General features: G+C 38.8%; 1 protein-coding gene and 3 non-coding genes across 4 annotated transcripts; all 4 read right to left on the reverse strand.

Moving 5' to 3' along the window:
* Window positions 1-3,842: 3,842 nt before the first annotated feature.
* On the reverse strand, window positions 3,843-3,931 carry LOC147489258 (small nucleolar RNA Z196/R39/R59 family). Its single transcript, XR_015203431.1, has one exon. It is a non-coding gene; the product is annotated as a small nucleolar RNA Z196/R39/R59 family (small nucleolar RNA).
* A 41-nt stretch (window positions 3,932-3,972) lies between these two features.
* On the reverse strand, window positions 3,973-4,051 carry LOC147489259 (small nucleolar RNA Z195/SNORD33/SNORD32 family). Its single transcript, XR_015203430.1, has one exon. It is a non-coding gene; the product is annotated as a small nucleolar RNA Z195/SNORD33/SNORD32 family (small nucleolar RNA).
* Window positions 4,052-4,117: 66 nt separating this feature from the next.
* Window positions 4,118-4,206, reverse strand: LOC147489260 (small nucleolar RNA U31b). Its single transcript, XR_015203433.1, has one exon. It is a non-coding gene; the product is annotated as a small nucleolar RNA U31b (small nucleolar RNA).
* Window positions 4,207-5,872: 1,666 nt separating this feature from the next.
* On the reverse strand, window positions 5,873-7,891 carry LOC147489261 (F-box/kelch-repeat protein At3g06240-like). The gene is made up of 2 exons (XM_086575053.1): window positions 6,715-7,891; window positions 5,873-6,068 (listed from the first exon to the last, which is right to left on the reverse strand). The coding sequence occupies exons 1-2, from the start codon at window positions 7,866-7,868 to the stop codon at window positions 6,062-6,064; spliced, it is 1,161 nt and encodes a 386-aa protein (XP_086431179.1). The 5' UTR covers window positions 7,869-7,891; the 3' UTR covers window positions 5,873-6,061.
* Between the last annotated feature and the right edge of the window lie 8,401 nt (window positions 7,892-16,292).

A 16,292-nucleotide genomic window follows, 5' to 3' on the forward strand; every position in this document is an offset into this window, starting at 1 on the left:
TTCCTTAAGTCGTGCCCAACCGTGTGTAAGAAAATGGCTACTTGTTCTTCAACCTTAACAGACCGACTATCAACTAACCCATACGCCCGCAATCGAGTGCATAGACGTTCAAATGTGAATGTTCTCATTATCAACTGTTCGTAGCATATAAGGTCACTACACCTGAATATTCGCGTGAACACAATGTTTTCTCGAAAGCATCCCAATTTCTAATGAGGGCCCTAGGAACCATAAACCGCCTTCGTTTATTTCCCTATACCATTGGTACCACATCATAGCCTGCATGATTGTTAGCATCATGGTAACCGCAAAGCAAACCCTACGCTCTTGGGACCGGCATTCTACCTAATTAAATGGGGATCATGCATGAGACCAATAAAACAAAGCAAAAACATGGAAAACCCGATTGATAAAAATTTAAACCCCGTCAAGTGTGATTTAAAATATGCAATGGTTGTTAATCTTAAGAAAGTATAAAATAATTTTTTAGTGGTCAAATAACTATAACAAGTTAAAGAAAAGAAAAGATTGAAAAAACAATGATATTGACTGAAACTTTAGTGGTCAAATAACTATGGACAATGTCAACATTTCTATAGCATATTGATAGCAAAAATTTTGTACCATGTTGTATGCCACATTGCCCAGCGTCATGTACATGCTACATATAACATAAAAATTAAGACATCTCGAGTAATCCTAATTAATCCCCGACCGAGTAGACCTACTCGCTACTCGCTCCTCCACCGAGTAGCGGTTTAAAAAATCGCCCGAGTAATCCCGATTAATTCCCAACCGAGTAGACCTACTCGCTACTCGCACCTCCACCGAATAGCGACCGAGTAGCGGTTTAAAAAATCGCCCGAGTAATCCCCGACCGAGTAGACCTACTCGCTACTCACATCTCCACCGAGTAGCGATTTAACTGCCCAGAGAAATACAGTAGTTTTTTTTTTTTTTTTTTGGTTGAACACAAGTAGTTTGTTCTTAACATCCTTGTCGTGCACTGGATGAAAGTCATAACTAATAATTAACCAAAATTCTCACACCCCCATTTCATAATTACACTTAATTAACCAAAGTAGCAGGACCCAAATAAAAAATACTTCAAAATTGACTAAAATAAAGAGATGGGTACCAAAATTGAACAAGAAGGAACAAGCTTTTTATCTAAAAAGTTGCCAAAACATTCTCAATACAAAAAATATATATATTTTCGAATAGAGAAACGAGAAGGAGAGGAAGAGAGAGGAACGAACCTGTTCAGGAGAGGAAGTGATTTCTTCCTTGACAAAATTGCAACTCACTGGTTAGATTTTGAAGAAGTTGGGTTGGAGAGATTTTGAAGAAGTTAGGTTGGAGAAGAAGAAGTCGGGTTTTTTTTTCTTTTGGTGCGGCAATTTTTTTTTTTTTTTTTGGTGGCAAATTCATGTGTTTTTTGGCATTGCAAAATTTACGCAGCTCCCCCCAATGCAAAATTTGTCACGAAAATGGTGGTAAATCAGTGGGTGTGGCAAATCTTTTTTGCATTTGCAACTGGGTTAAGTTGGTATCAAACAGTGGCAAATATGAGATTTTTGCATTTGCCATGATTTGCATTTGCAGCGGATCCAATCAAACACAGCCTTAGTCAGGTTTTTTGTTAGATAATTGAGATTTTGTTCGTCTAGCAGATTTTTATTTATTTATTTATTTTTAATAAATTTTGGATTTTTTGTTCAATAATTGAGATTTGCATTTAGTATTTGAGAATTTGTTTGTGGCAGTCTAGAGATATTTTTTTTATTTTTAGGTTAGGCAGACCCGAACATGTATTAAAACCTAAAGTAGCGCTATCTGGAAGCTAGTTGTGTGGTAAGAGGGGGAACAAACAAATGACACCCTATTACATCTGCAGCTCTATTAGTTTTCCTATAAACATGTTGGAAACTAATGTAGTTAAAACATGAAAAACTTGTAGCACCATCGGGTTCTTTCTTTCTCATGTAGGATCTCAAAGTTATGTTCCTTTGCTCTGTTTGGTTCGGTGCACCGAGTTGCAAATTACAAATAGTTGCAAATGGCATGGGATTGTATTGCATCTGATTGCATTGCATCCAATTTACTTGTGCTTATAAACCCAAGGCAAAAAGATGTAAAGTTGGTTACATTATCCCACTACTTTTTTTCACATCTTATATAAGATAAACCACCTCTCTTGTGTTTGCATCTATTTACAAAACTTTTTTGGCTGCAAGTGGATGTCATGAAAACTACTTATATAGTGCATATAATTGCAACTTGTTGCATCAACCACCTATTTGCATTTTGCTACCAAACACTGTTTTGTGAGTGGTTACATGGAAATAGGTGTAATTGCATGTATACATCGAACCAAACAGAGCGGTAAAGCTTTCAAATATAAATTGAACCAAACCAAATAGAGCATTTAGTATTCAAGTAAAGCTTTCAAATATAAATTGCTGCTCTCAGAGTTATGTTCCTTTAGTATTCAAGTAAGGGTAAATCTAGGGTGCAGGAGAGAGAAAGTGAGGGTAAATCTGGGCCACTTACACAGAAAGATGAGAGTGTATTTCAACAAAGAAGTACTGATCCAAGGGCCCATATATATCTCGCGCACTGAAGACATGCTCTTCAAATAAAGCTTTCAAATATACTCTTCAAGTAAAGCTTTCAAATATAAATTGCTCTCAGAGTTCTGTTTCTTTAAAATTCAAGTAAAACTTTCAAATATATTCGTTATGGAACATGAAATATATACAATTAAAGAGAAGCCGCTAGGAAATCAACATCAGTTGTGCAGTCTTTTCTTCTTTTCTTTCGTTCATCTGCTTGAACAAATTCAAACTTCGTAGACTTAAAGCAATATGGACTTCATTTTCTTTTCTTTTGTTCAATTTCTGAGCATGGACTTCATGAAACAATCCACTTCATGAGCAATAGTTTTCATTCTGAATCTATTTTCTTCTCGCAATTTGTATTGGGCGCCACACAAATTGAATTGGGCAACCTCCAACCAAGCCCAAACAGTAAAGTCCAAAAGAAAGCCCCTATCATATCTCTCGCACACTCACCCACCCAAAAAACAATTTTTTTTTTTTGCATCTTCTTGTTGGCAAATGTTTTCATTATGGCAAGACCGGTTTAAATCCCCGTCAATCAACTGAAGTAATTCTACCTGCGCTTCCATGGAGTTCAAACGGTGCACTACAGCAGTTCAGAACACGAGTACTCATAGAACACACCTTTTCAGAACTGTCCGCTGGCAACTAAGATGTTTTGTCATTGTTTATTCGTATGTAATTATGCAAGTTCAAGGTTAAGAATCACGATAACAAGACTGTCAACGTTAGGGAATTATGTTGTCAGTTTGCCTGTTTTTAAGATGAAATCATTTTCTGGCCTCAGATTAATCCAGTTACTTTCCAACATTTTACATTCTACAATACGGTAATTGATTTTATTTAAGATTTAAACCAATTTTACACAGAAAACTCGTACTCTGAAACCTAATTATTCATAATGATAATAGAAAAACACCCAATTTCAATTAATAAAATAAAAAATATACGCTCAAAGAAGCAGAAAATTTCTTTCAATAAGATCACTAATAATGAAAATTTGGTATAAAATGTAATCAGGGTAAAAGTAACAAGAAGCTTATAGAGAATATCTAAAGCAACCTGTGTCGCAAAGACCTGTTTGAATTTAATTTCTGCCATCAAAACGAGACACCAAGCCATATAGAGACTCAACATCAGATACCTCAGGCATTTCATCTTAATTAATCACACTATCAAATCCTCAACTTGAGATTAAAAAAAAAATTACGATTTGTTCTGTGCAGTCTCAGCCGAAAGATGGTGATATATTGTGTTGCTAATCATTGTTTGTCTCAGTAACAATCGGAATATAATCATCATTGATTGCACAAATTTCTAATAAAAACAATTGAAAATTTGTAAAGCAAAAGAGAGATCAGATGGTGATGCATGTAAGAAAATCATCACTTGTTAATAAGTAGTAGTGGTTACAAATCATCATTTCTCTCTTTGACAACTTTTGTAAAACAAAAATACAAATTAGAAGGAAAAAAAAAAATACTAGTGATTAAACAGAATCAGATCTACAAGTCAATCACCATAACACAACATCTATTTAGAAGAAGCGTGTAAGACTGGGGCGACAATTAAAATCATCATATTATAACCCACCAAAACAAGAATAAGAAGAAAGTAGATAAAAAAGTTATTACCTAGGGTTTTTGATAGAAGCACGAGGAAGATGGGGATAGAGAAGGTGGTTTATATAAGAAATAGTTTGAAGGAGTTTTAGGGTTTCGAGTTACTTAACATGGGCCACGGAGTATTTTTATTAGTAAACCTTGGGCTTTCTTTGGACTTTTAATCTCTCGGAGAAATAATGCTTTGAAATACCCGACCCGAAAACACAAATAACCCGTAGACCAAGTCAATAGTCAATATTTGCTCCCCTTTCTCTGGCTTGCGGATACTTATGGATATAAGCAACTATGATTTTAGGTTGGAGTAAAGAAGTAATGGAAGAACTGGAGAAGTACTGTCCTCATGAGTTGGTACAGCGTTATATTGCAGGTTTGCTATCAATACTTCATTGTGATGCTGCCCCAGAATCCATTTAGCAGTGTGGGGGTTTAGAAGCTAAACTACTAGTCATACATCGATAGGATTAGGCTTGTAGTTTGATGCTGTGACTTATTATTAATTGAAGTCCTGCTCTCCTCATAATGTACATTATATGGTGTCGATTTTGTCGTTTTGTATGTACTCATGACATTGATGCTGGCTGAATCACAGACTTTATGCAATGAACAAGGCCATCGATAATTGATTTAATCATAGAAGTGAGTCGCCTTTGAGTTGAATAGATCAGTTATTGCTTGTTCTAGTGGGAAGTATGCATTTGCGCTCAGAACATACCAATTGAGACTCTTGAACTAGGCCATTCGACTCAACACAGGAGACGTGATAGTTAAAGAGATCCTTGTGATCACTATATATAGCGTACAGAATAACCACTCAGCATGCTGAAAGGGTAGAATGGACGCTCCCCCTACACACACCAAGACGATGAAATAGTTTAAACTCCAATGCTTCGAAACAAACAGGAGAGATCAGTACTGAGCAATCAATTTTCAATTGGCGATCTTAACCTTTACATGAACACTATCTACAAATCAAACATGTAAACAGAACCATAATTACTCCAGTCTCCAGGAGCATATGATTAATATCCAGGTTACTTGGTGCATACTTCCCACGAGATCAAGAAATAACGAAATTGCATTGCATTTACCAAATGAAAACCAACTGCTCAACTTAAAGATAACCACTTCTATTGTCAACTCATTTAAATGACCTTGATCATTGATGTCTGTAATTCGGCAAATCTGCAGAAAGCACTAGCCCGAGTACGTAGACCAGCCAACAAAATCAAGACAATCGTATTGTAACATTGCTTATCCAAGTAAAACGTACTAGTACTTCATCCTCTAAACCCCTTGGTTTTCATAAATTATGTCTATAATACTACATTATAATGGTGTATTTATACCAAATCTGCACTGACACGCTGTCAGCAAATTTAGACCTAGAAGATCCTCATTTTCAACAGATTATTAACTGCTTATGTAAGCTGCAACATCTGAATCATTATAATGTACTAACGTCACCCATACACACCAAATGAACTTGCAGAACAATAAAAGGTAAACCCATAGCATTCCCTTTATTCTTACTAGTCAGGATATTTTGGAGATACTATAATGTGGGGGAACAGAGTCAGTCAGAGATAGCAAATACACAAAATAATATGACACAACAAACACATGGTGGGCATAGCCTAACAGAAACAGTTTATAATCCAATATTTCAAAACAAGCAGATTCAACTCAAATAGATTTCCAACACTTCGCAAAATACAAGTACTTTATAGGAAGTATAGCCATAGCTCATTTGATCACCAATCAGGTGCTGCAATACTTTGGAAGTTCAGATCCTTGAAATGTAGGCATATCCTGGACTCACGACCTGGATGAAAAGAAAAAGAAAGTAAATGTGCATAATGTAAAAACAGATCCATAGAATCCAAATGTTCATGCAAAATTAGTGTCGATTTATAGCAAAAGCGCTGGGCCAATTCTAATTATTGTTCATAAACCAATAAAGGTTCTTCAGTTCAGCCGTGCAAAGTATGCACATTCATCTTGAAGGCCAACAAAATAGACGAACAGACAGACGATGTACTGTATGTTAAAAACTTCACTTGCATAAATCAAATGTAAGTCTCTATCTAGATAAATTTGGACTTCACTACTCACCAGAACAGACTTGACTCCTAAACAAATGTACCAAGACAAAACACGCAGTTCTTGATAAATCCAAAATAACAGTTAAAACTACTGCACAGTTATTATTACTACAGTATTGCAAGTGCTTAGTTGAAAACCGTCATGACCATGCTTTCCAAGGAAATACTTTGTAATGTGTGAATCCTCCAAATACAATTGCTTAAGTTATGGGGTAGTTGTAGGCCTAGAGTGAGGCTCAATTTACTGTTCACCTTACGATAGCTTTCATCCTCAAAAGAAACAACTTATCCCAAAAGTAAGCCTCAATGGAGAGTGTGTATGAGCAATGCAATAATAGTTAACCAAAGAAAAAGTAGAAGTCATACCTGTTAAATGCGAAGACCCTATTTATCGACTTGCTCGTCCCACTGCTAGAATTCAATGGAACAAGGCTCGCAAAATGAATCACAATGTCCATTTCATGCCAAGTAGATATAAAGCCAATATTGGGAGTCCTAGCAATTTTCCGCTCTGGATCATATAGCACTAACTTTCCTCTTTCCCTCAGTAGAACTTCACCACTCTTAGTAAAACACAATGGCCTCGGATTTATATGACGATGACTGATAAAGGAGGACGGATCGGGAAAAGAGTTCAAAACTGATTTTTCCATGGAAAATAGTTTCATCCACGAGTCACTTAGACCATAATTCTTCATCACCCACAGGTTAATAATATCATCATGGTAATAACAGCAAAGTACACAAAGTTCTCCTCCCAACACCCCAAGTTTCATACCAGATTCTTCCACACTAACGGGTCCTAAAAACTCGTGAAATACTTTATCCACAATATTATAAGATATTACTCTAAACAAAAGATTTTTCTCTCTATCATTTCCTATCCAATGCACAGCCCCATTCAAAAAAATTCCAGAGTCTTCCCAAACACGATAGGTAACGTTTGAAAATTTCGCACACGAAACATCATTTAGCGAATAAACACTGACTTCTGAATTAACAAAGCACACCAATTTGTAGTCCTCACCCTCACTAGTGTGATCATAACCAAATCCATAAACAGCATTACTCTGAAAACTAGATACATTTTCAAAAGTCACAATCTTGTATTCATTAGTACATGGATTCAACAAGCATACAAGACTGCCCTTAACGAAACAAACTATTCCATTACAAGAACCTATTAGTTTGAGAGACGTACTAGTAGATTCACCAAATGGGTCATTGATTTTAAAGATTTTAGTTAAACAACTTACTTCAACACTGTAAATGTGTGAATTAGAGTAACGAAAAAGTGTAATATCAGAACCAACAAGTATTTCCTTTGCATAGTATTCAGTCAAATTTGCCAAGAGATTAACATCGTGTCTTTCGATGGATCGAGAGAGATGCAATTTGGTAAAAGTAAGATCGTATGTTAATTTACACCACTGCTTACATATGCACCTGAATTTTATAAGAGATTTTGCAGGGAGTCTTGTGAGGATTTCCACAACGAGCTCATGAGGGAGATTCGCCATTTGTTTTCGAGTGAACACAAAAGAGAAGCGACCGACAAATGTGGTTCGGTTTCATTGGGCTTTAAATAAAAAAGCCCAGGACCAAGCCCGCTCATGGTCTATCGACTCAATATTTACACCAGAGCTTGCAAACGCACATGTATTTTATCAAGGATTGATGATATCTTGAGGGAGATATGCCCATTCTAAGTACTCTCTATTCCACACTACAGTACACGTGCCCACATAACAGGTCGTCCAACACCCATCAGACTGTACCCAATGACCCAACACTCAGGTCGTCCAAAACATCAGTTACAGCCATTTATGGAAAGATATCAACTAGCGAATCTCGAGTTCAATCAACGCCACAATCAAGGAAACATTAACTTTGTAACAACACATTAATGACGAATCATCAAGATAGCACACAAGGTGGATCTACACTTCATAACGGTCTAAAGCAAATATGGAAACTCAACTCACACATCTATAAATAGAGAGAGATGAACTACGTAAGGCTTGATTCAAGTTTAGCCCGAGAAACTTGATACGTATGCAACTCTTATCCCAAGAAGAGTGAAGCCATTCCCAATTCTCCGGATCATCGTCGTTGTCTAGTAAACACAACATCTACATTTTTATCCGGCGGTTTGTTTTCTTAAGAAAAGCACACTTATTCTTTTCTCAAGCTCATGAAATTCGGGTAAAACCATCATGGATACCTCTCTTCAAATGTTGGCGTAACAAATGAAGATGCTACAAGACGCTTTCGTCACTTTACAACAAGAGAATAAAATGATGACGAGGGGCCACCTCTAACGCTAACAACAAGACCACCACGTATAGCGATTAGAACCTAAATTATGCGCCCATATTTAAAATATGTATTTATTTATTTATTTATTTATTAATTAATTAATTTAAATTTTATTGGACTGGATTTGGGATATGTGGGCCTAGTTTCTGGGCCCTAGTCTGTGTTGGGCTTGGGTTTCAAACCTAAGTATATAATCACATTGTTATAGAGAATAAGGTTTTTAGAGAATAAAATAAAATAAAAATGGAGGCAGCTTGTTGGTTAGAGCGTTAGAGTGCGACGATTCGAACTAGGAGGGATTCGTTGAGCTGTTAATTAAGGTGACTAGTTATATATTTAAATTTATTTTACCGAATCTACGGAAAAAGCTTTACTGTCAGAGTTTTGTTTCGGCTCAATATACATTTTCTAGTTGTTCTACTTAATGTCGATATTTTTTTCATCCTGCCAAATTGTAGTAAATGTTGTTAGCATGTTGTTTTGCAACTGTGAACTGGGGAACTCTGAGAAATAGAGTGCGGAAGCTTAATGGGCTCGTTAACGGCGTAGCGAGCCCGAGATACAGAAATCGCCCAGTAAGTGTTATTGTTGTGGTTTTTGGTTGATTCCTAAAAGCGGATTGATGTCGGGGGGAGTAAGGGTTTTATGTTTGGCTAGTGAGGTTTGATTGGGTGGCTTTTAAGTTCCATCCGAAGCTTCTAGAAATCGTTAATGGCGCCGCCTATCCTGATGATTGTTTGAACTCTTGTCGTTTGATTTGGTTTGGAATTGGCTGGTTTGATGGATTGTTGGTGATGGAGTAGTGTAGTAGTAGGTGTGAGGGTTGTCGAGTGGGGCTGTGTGAAGCCGTCGGATGGTGGTGGATGGAGGTCGAGATCTAAGTTTGAGTGATCTCGATAGTAGACAAGAGTGTGTTGTGTGTTAATTAATGTTGTTTGGTTTTTAAGGAGGAGTGAAACCGCTAGAAGGAGAAGATGAGGAGTGGTGGCCGGCGCGCAAGCTGGTGGTGGTGGAGCTGGTGGAGCTGTGAGGAAGATGACCCCTTTAGTTAGGCCTTAGTTAGTTTAGTTCTTTGGGCCGAAACTAAGTTTCTAATATTTTTTTTTGGGCCAACATTTCATTTGTTTCTATGGGCCAATTTTATTAGTTGCTGGGCCAAAATCTAATTTTGTTGTTGGGCCGGCTCACATTAGCTTTTTTGGACCGGTTTTTCTGTTTTTGGTTTTGGGCTTGGTCCATATGTTTTAAAGTGGGTCAGGTTGATTCACTAGGCCAGTGTAGACTTTTGGGGCGGGTTCTAAGGTTTGGGTTTAGGCTTGGCTAGTTGGGTCCGAACCATTGCCTTAGTCATGAGCCCATGAGCCATGCACTTTTGACCTTAGCCATGAACCATGGCTATGACCCTGAACCTGTTGAACATGGAAACGACAGTTTGACTTTGACTATGACGTGTTGACTTTGACTGTTGACCATTGACTGTGTAATGTTGACTTTTTTTCTAGATTTTCACATATTTAAGAATATGGACAAATGTAGTAATAAAATATTGTCGATATTGTATAAATTTGTTTGTCATTATCTAATTAAGATTTGACGTGAGTAGTGTGTAAAACCTATAATATATTGGCACGTAACAAGCGGGGAATTTTTATAAGACTTAGATATATACGTTTTTACGAGAATTAAATTATATACGGTCTTAGATTCATGGACTTTGATTGTGGACTGTTGACTGTTTAATTGTGCTATGTTTTATGTTGTAAATTGTATGGACAAATCAAATGTTAAAATGGTGCGGAAGCCTGCATAATTGGTTAGTCATTATCTAAGAAAGATTTGACGTTGAGGTTGTGTATTTTTGACATGTGACGAGATAGAAACTTTAGGAGATATAATATTCCTAAAACACTATAAAAATGTATGCGATACGTTTGAAGCAATTGTGACATTATATAATATGTTGGGATATATATATTAAATGCAATAGTTTTGGAGAAATAAATGTATAAACGCTCCATTATTTTATCTGTGAGATGCTACTAGGAGGTAGTAGAGTATTTGTGGATATTTCCCACGAGAGTGTGGCGTAGTGCAATAATATATTGGCACGTGAAAGAATGAAAGTGGTTATGAGATATAATTGAGATATTTCTAAATATTGTGGCTTAGTACAATAAGGTATTTGACCTGCACGTGATATAGTGGAATTATTATGAGTCATAAATGTATGACACTTGAATAAATTACGTAACGAAAATCCTAGAACCTAGCTACCACAACTCATGTGATTTGGCCCTTCTGGCGTTTCAGTGAATTTGAATGGCCCTTTGGGCGAAAGTAATTGGATTGGCCCTTCTGGCGTTTCAGTAAATCTAAATGACCCTTTTGGCGTAGCCGAATAGTGGCTTGATTATTCCGTTCGCAAAATTAAAATGAGACGTGCGATATTTTATGCCGTATAATGACAGTACTTACATAATGACTTTGGTGTGAGGGTTACCTGGTGTGCGGCATCCCACTTAGGGTAGTTATGCACGGAGTGGTTCATTATGTAAGGGGAGGCATGTGGATGTACATATTCGGCGTTGGGAAGCGATTGTGGTAGCCAGGGAAACTAGGTAAGACATAGATACGATGTGATTTTAGGGACACGCAAAGAAAGCCTTAATTAATATAATTATGGTAATATGTTGGTTAATGATATATCTTTAGATAGATGATTGTATATGGTTTTGCAGAAGTGTGGGTCAAACTAATTACTTGGGCAGAGACGACCTACTCTGTAATTAAGCATGAAATGCAGTAAGTATAGAATATGCTTGGCTGGTTATTAGTTTAGTTAGAACCTAAGGCACCTCGTGGAGGAACTAAATGCCTTTGTATTATTGTCGGAAAGCTAAGGCGCCTAAGTGGAGGAACTACCTGCCTTAATTATGGTACTTAAGGATGTTGTATTAGTTGTTGGAAGTTAAGGCGCCTCGGTGGAGGAACTAACTGCCGTATGGATTGTGTATATATTTGTATAAGTATATGTTGTATTTTAGAGCTACTCACACCAAAGATTTTTATAATGTCAATCCCGATTTGCATGTTTGTTTATCGAGTGTGTTCATTAAATGAACATAGTTGATAAGTCTTGATGTGTTTCATGTTGAAGAAGGTTGGTTCTTTGCTAGCTTGTGGTTTGCATTAGCGTCGATTCATGATATGTTTTGTTTTTCCTTAAGGTGTAATAGATTTTTAGTTGAGACAAATGTTGTTTTATATTTTCAGTTGTATTTAAATAAAGAGTTATTGAAAAGAGATTTGTAACCTAATCTTATTTGTAAATTTTTGCAATGAAGATGACTTTTGTTTAAGTTTAAAATTTTTATTGGTTTTTAATTATCCGCATATTTAAACTGTTTATGGGTTTTTGGGAGTTGAGAGTGCGTCACACCTTGAAGATCGAAGAGTCGGGAACAAATATTGTTTTTCCAAATTCTGTCGAAATTCGGGGTGTGACAACAACGCCGTTGCAGCCCTCACCAACACCACTAATCAACGCTTAGAAGACTTCACCCAAAAATTAGAGAAGTCAAACGAAAGAGCCAGCGCGATCCAGATCGCTCAGAAGATGCTAGAAACGTACAAGGCATCACCATTCACCACCGAAATCAGAGACAAGCAGCCTCCTTCGGAGTTCATCCAGCCAAAGTTCTCATTGTACGACGGTACCTCCTGCCCAGGCGAGCACGTAGCTCGCTTCAGTCAAATCCTTGCACTCTACAACCATCCAGACTACGACTACCTGAAGTGCAAACTTTTTCCAGCCAGTTTGAAGGACAGAGCAATAAACTGGTTTTACACACTCCCTCCCGATTCGATCAGCAACTTCGACAAGCTGGCTGAAATGTTCACGACAGAATTCGTCCATAACAGAAAGAAGCGAGCCTACCTACACTCTTTGTTCCAGCTCAAGCAAGCTCATGGCGAAACGATTCGCGTCTTCCTAGGACGTTCCAAGAAAGACTTCCTCTCGCTGGAATCAGGACTTAGTGGCGGCTTTGCAATTTATGCGTTCACAAACGCTCTATTAGACGACTCTGACCTAGCAGGGTCCCTCATGCGCAACAAACCAGAAACCTCAGCCGACCTGTATCATAGAGTCGACAAGTATATAAAGTACGGAGAATGGATGGCCCAGTGCAAAGGCAAAAAGGTCCTCGCAGTTAGCAACGAGCAAGACCCCAAGGAAAGCAAACAATATTCAGCCAACAACAACAACAACAACAATAACAAGAGATCCTGCTCCAGCAAGCCTTCATACACGAAGAGGGAATTCTCCAACTTCTCTAGGATGCCGAGTCAGATCCTGAAGAAGATATATAAAGCACCATACTTCAAACCCAACATCAACAAGGTGATCGCCATACCAGAACGTCTATACTGCCATTTCCACAAACTCCACCACCACGACACCAATGATTGTTAGAGCCTGAAGCACTACTTCCAAGACTTAGTGGAGGAAGGCAAATTAAAAGACTTCCCGTCGAAAAGTTTACTGAGGTAATAAGCCGGGCTAAAACGCCACGTATGGGAGCCACAAAGAATGAACGGCCTGCGAACAACATGAACAGAAGCAGGAGCAGATCAACCCGACGATCTAAATCTCCAGGTCGGTCGAGGCACAACAAGAGACATCACTCCTCCGACCACGATGAGGACAAAGTAATCAACATGATTACGCATTAACACCTCAAACGATTTAAAACCTCGGGTCGGAGAAGCCTGGTAAGAGTAGTAGAGCGCTTCAAGAGATCTACCACCTCTCCCACAAAGCTGAGATGATCAACCCCACCAATCCTCAAACAACAACAACAATTTCATTTACTGAAGAGGACCTAGATAAGGTGTGCCTACTCCACAATGATGCCTTGGTAGTCACGTAAAAATCAATGGGTGGACAGTCAAAAGAGTCTTCATCGATCCAGGTAGCTCGTGCGATATACTTTTCTATCAAACTTACAAGGACATGCACCTGCCAGACTCGGTGATGACAGAATCAAACGCACCACTCTACGGGTTCAACGGAGATCGCACAGACGCCATTGGAGATGTCATCCTGACAGTCTCCATTAGAGAGAAGGAAGACATGGTCAAAACTTCAACACGCTTCAGTGTGATCGATGTCTAGTCGTCTTACACCGCTATTCTAGGACGTCGTTGGATTCACAAGATCCAAGCTATTCCATCAACCCTACACCAGGTCTTGCAATTTCTTGGTCCCAGAGGCATCATGGAGCTCAGAAACAACCAACTGGAAGCTCACCGATGCAATCAGGTCAGCACAACGACCTCACCCAAGCCTCAGGTCGTTGAAGCCAAAGATGTCCCAAATAGGCAAGATCCTCAAACATCCAGCCCTCTAGCAACTGCATCAGACAAGCTCAAAGGAAAACAAGCTCAAATAGAACCAGGAGAAAAAGTCAATTTAGGCACAACTGACAACCCAAAATTTGTCTATGTAGGGGATGATTTAGACCCCAAGCTCAAGGAGCAACTTGTCAAATTTCTATCTCTCAATAAAGATGTTTTTGCTTGGTCGTATATAGATATACCAGGAATCGACCCTCAGGTCGCTTGCCACAAGTTAAATGTAGATCCAATTGTCAAGCCTATCAAACAACGACATAGGAAATTAGCACTCAAGTTTCAAAGGGCCATCAACGAAGAGATAGAAAAGCTAAAAAATGTTGGATTCATCAGAGAAGTCGAGTACCCGACCTGGCTAGCCAACATGGTAGTTGTTCCAAAGAAGAACGGTCAGATACGACTTTGTATAGACTTCACCAACGCCAACAACAAAGCGCCTTTTAAAGGGATTTCCCCGCCAAGGATAGACATGCCTAAAGGACAATTTCCCCCTACCAAGGATAGACATACTGGTAAATCAAATTTGCGACCATGAGCTTTTGTCATTTATGGTCGCATACAGTGGGTACAACCAAATACCGCTTGCAGAAGAAGATCAGGAAAAGACGTCCTTCATAACCGAGCAAGGTACGTTCTGCTATAACGTCCTACCATTCGGTTTGAAGAACGTAGGTGCAACCTACCAAAGACTGGTCACCAAAATATTCAAAGACTTGCTAGGAGACACTATGGAAGTCTACATAGACGACATGGTAGTCAAAAGCGAAAAGGCGGGCGATCACATCTCCCACCTACAAGAAGCCTTTGAACGACTTAGCCAAAACAAGATGAAGCTCAATCCAGCCAAATGCGTATTCGGAGTAGCCTTAGGGAAATTCTTAGATTACCTCGTTTCACAAAGACGCATTAAAGAAAACCCAGAACAGATACGAGCTCTCCTTGAAATGTCAGAACCAACTACAAAGCAACAAATCTACAAGTTATCTGGCATGGTTTCAACCCTTAATAGGTTCATCTCAAAAGCATCTGACAAGTGCAGACCATTCCTGCAAATACTCAAAAAGAGAGCAACTTTCACTTGGACAGACGAGTGCCATAAAGCCTTCAACGACATGAAAGCTTATTTATCAACTCCACTTGTCTTGTCCAAGCCAGAAGAAGGAGAAACACTGGGGCTGTACCTTGTAACTACCGACTTCGCAATCAGCTCAGTTCTCTTTTGCGAACATGATGGAGTCGAAAAGACGGTCTACTTCACTAGCAAGATGTTGGCAGATTCAGAAAAGCACTACTCTTTCTTTACTCTACTCAGCTCGGAAATTCCGACCTTACTTCCAATCTTACAGCATCAAGGTCATCACAGATATACCCATCAAACAGGCATTGAATTCCAACAATAAAACATCCCGCATGGCCAAATGGGCTGAAGAACTCGGAGAACATCACATCGAGTTAGTTCCTAGAACATCTCGAAAAAGTCAGGTCGTTGCTGATTTCTTGGCAGATTTCCCTGTCGAAGATATCAACTGGGAACCCGAGCTAGTCACTTCACTACATCAACAAGCCACCCTAGACACATGGCACCTCTACGTAGATGGAGCATGCAACAACAATGGCAGTGGACTGGGGGCTGTGTTAACTTCACCAGAAGGAAGCCAGCTACAAAAATCAATCAAGATCGATTTCACAACGTCCAACAACGAAATGGAATATGAAGCATTGATAACAGGACTCCGCATGGCACAGCAGCTACAAGTCCCAAAGCTTAAGGCTTACAACGACTCCTAGCTAATCGTCAAGCAGATCACCAAAGAATATGTCACAAATGGAGCAAACCTATCAAAGTATGCTCAGGTCGTGAATGACCTCATCAGATTGTTCAAAACGTTCTCATTGGAGCACATTCCCAGGGAAGATAACAGACATGTAGACAGTCTAGCTTTCTTAGCTTCAAAGACACAAGAGGTCTTCCCCACCACAGTCTACATTGACATCCTGGAAAGACCCGCTTACCAAAAAGAAAGTATCAACAGCCTCACTGATTTCCAACCCTCATCCGCAGAAGAGATCAGTCAATCTTGGATATGCCTATTTCTCAAGTTCATCTTACATGGCGAACTCCCATCAGAAACAAAGAATGCTCGTGCAATACAATTTCGAGCCCCAAGATACACAGTAATCAACGGATGATTATTCCGCAAATCCGCAGG

The sequence above is a fragment of the Coptis chinensis genome, chromosome 7 (assembly GCF_015680905.1).
Source record: "Coptis chinensis isolate HL-2020 chromosome 7, ASM1568090v1, whole genome shotgun sequence".
Lineage (NCBI taxonomy): Eukaryota > Viridiplantae > Streptophyta > Magnoliopsida > Ranunculales > Ranunculaceae > Coptis > Coptis chinensis.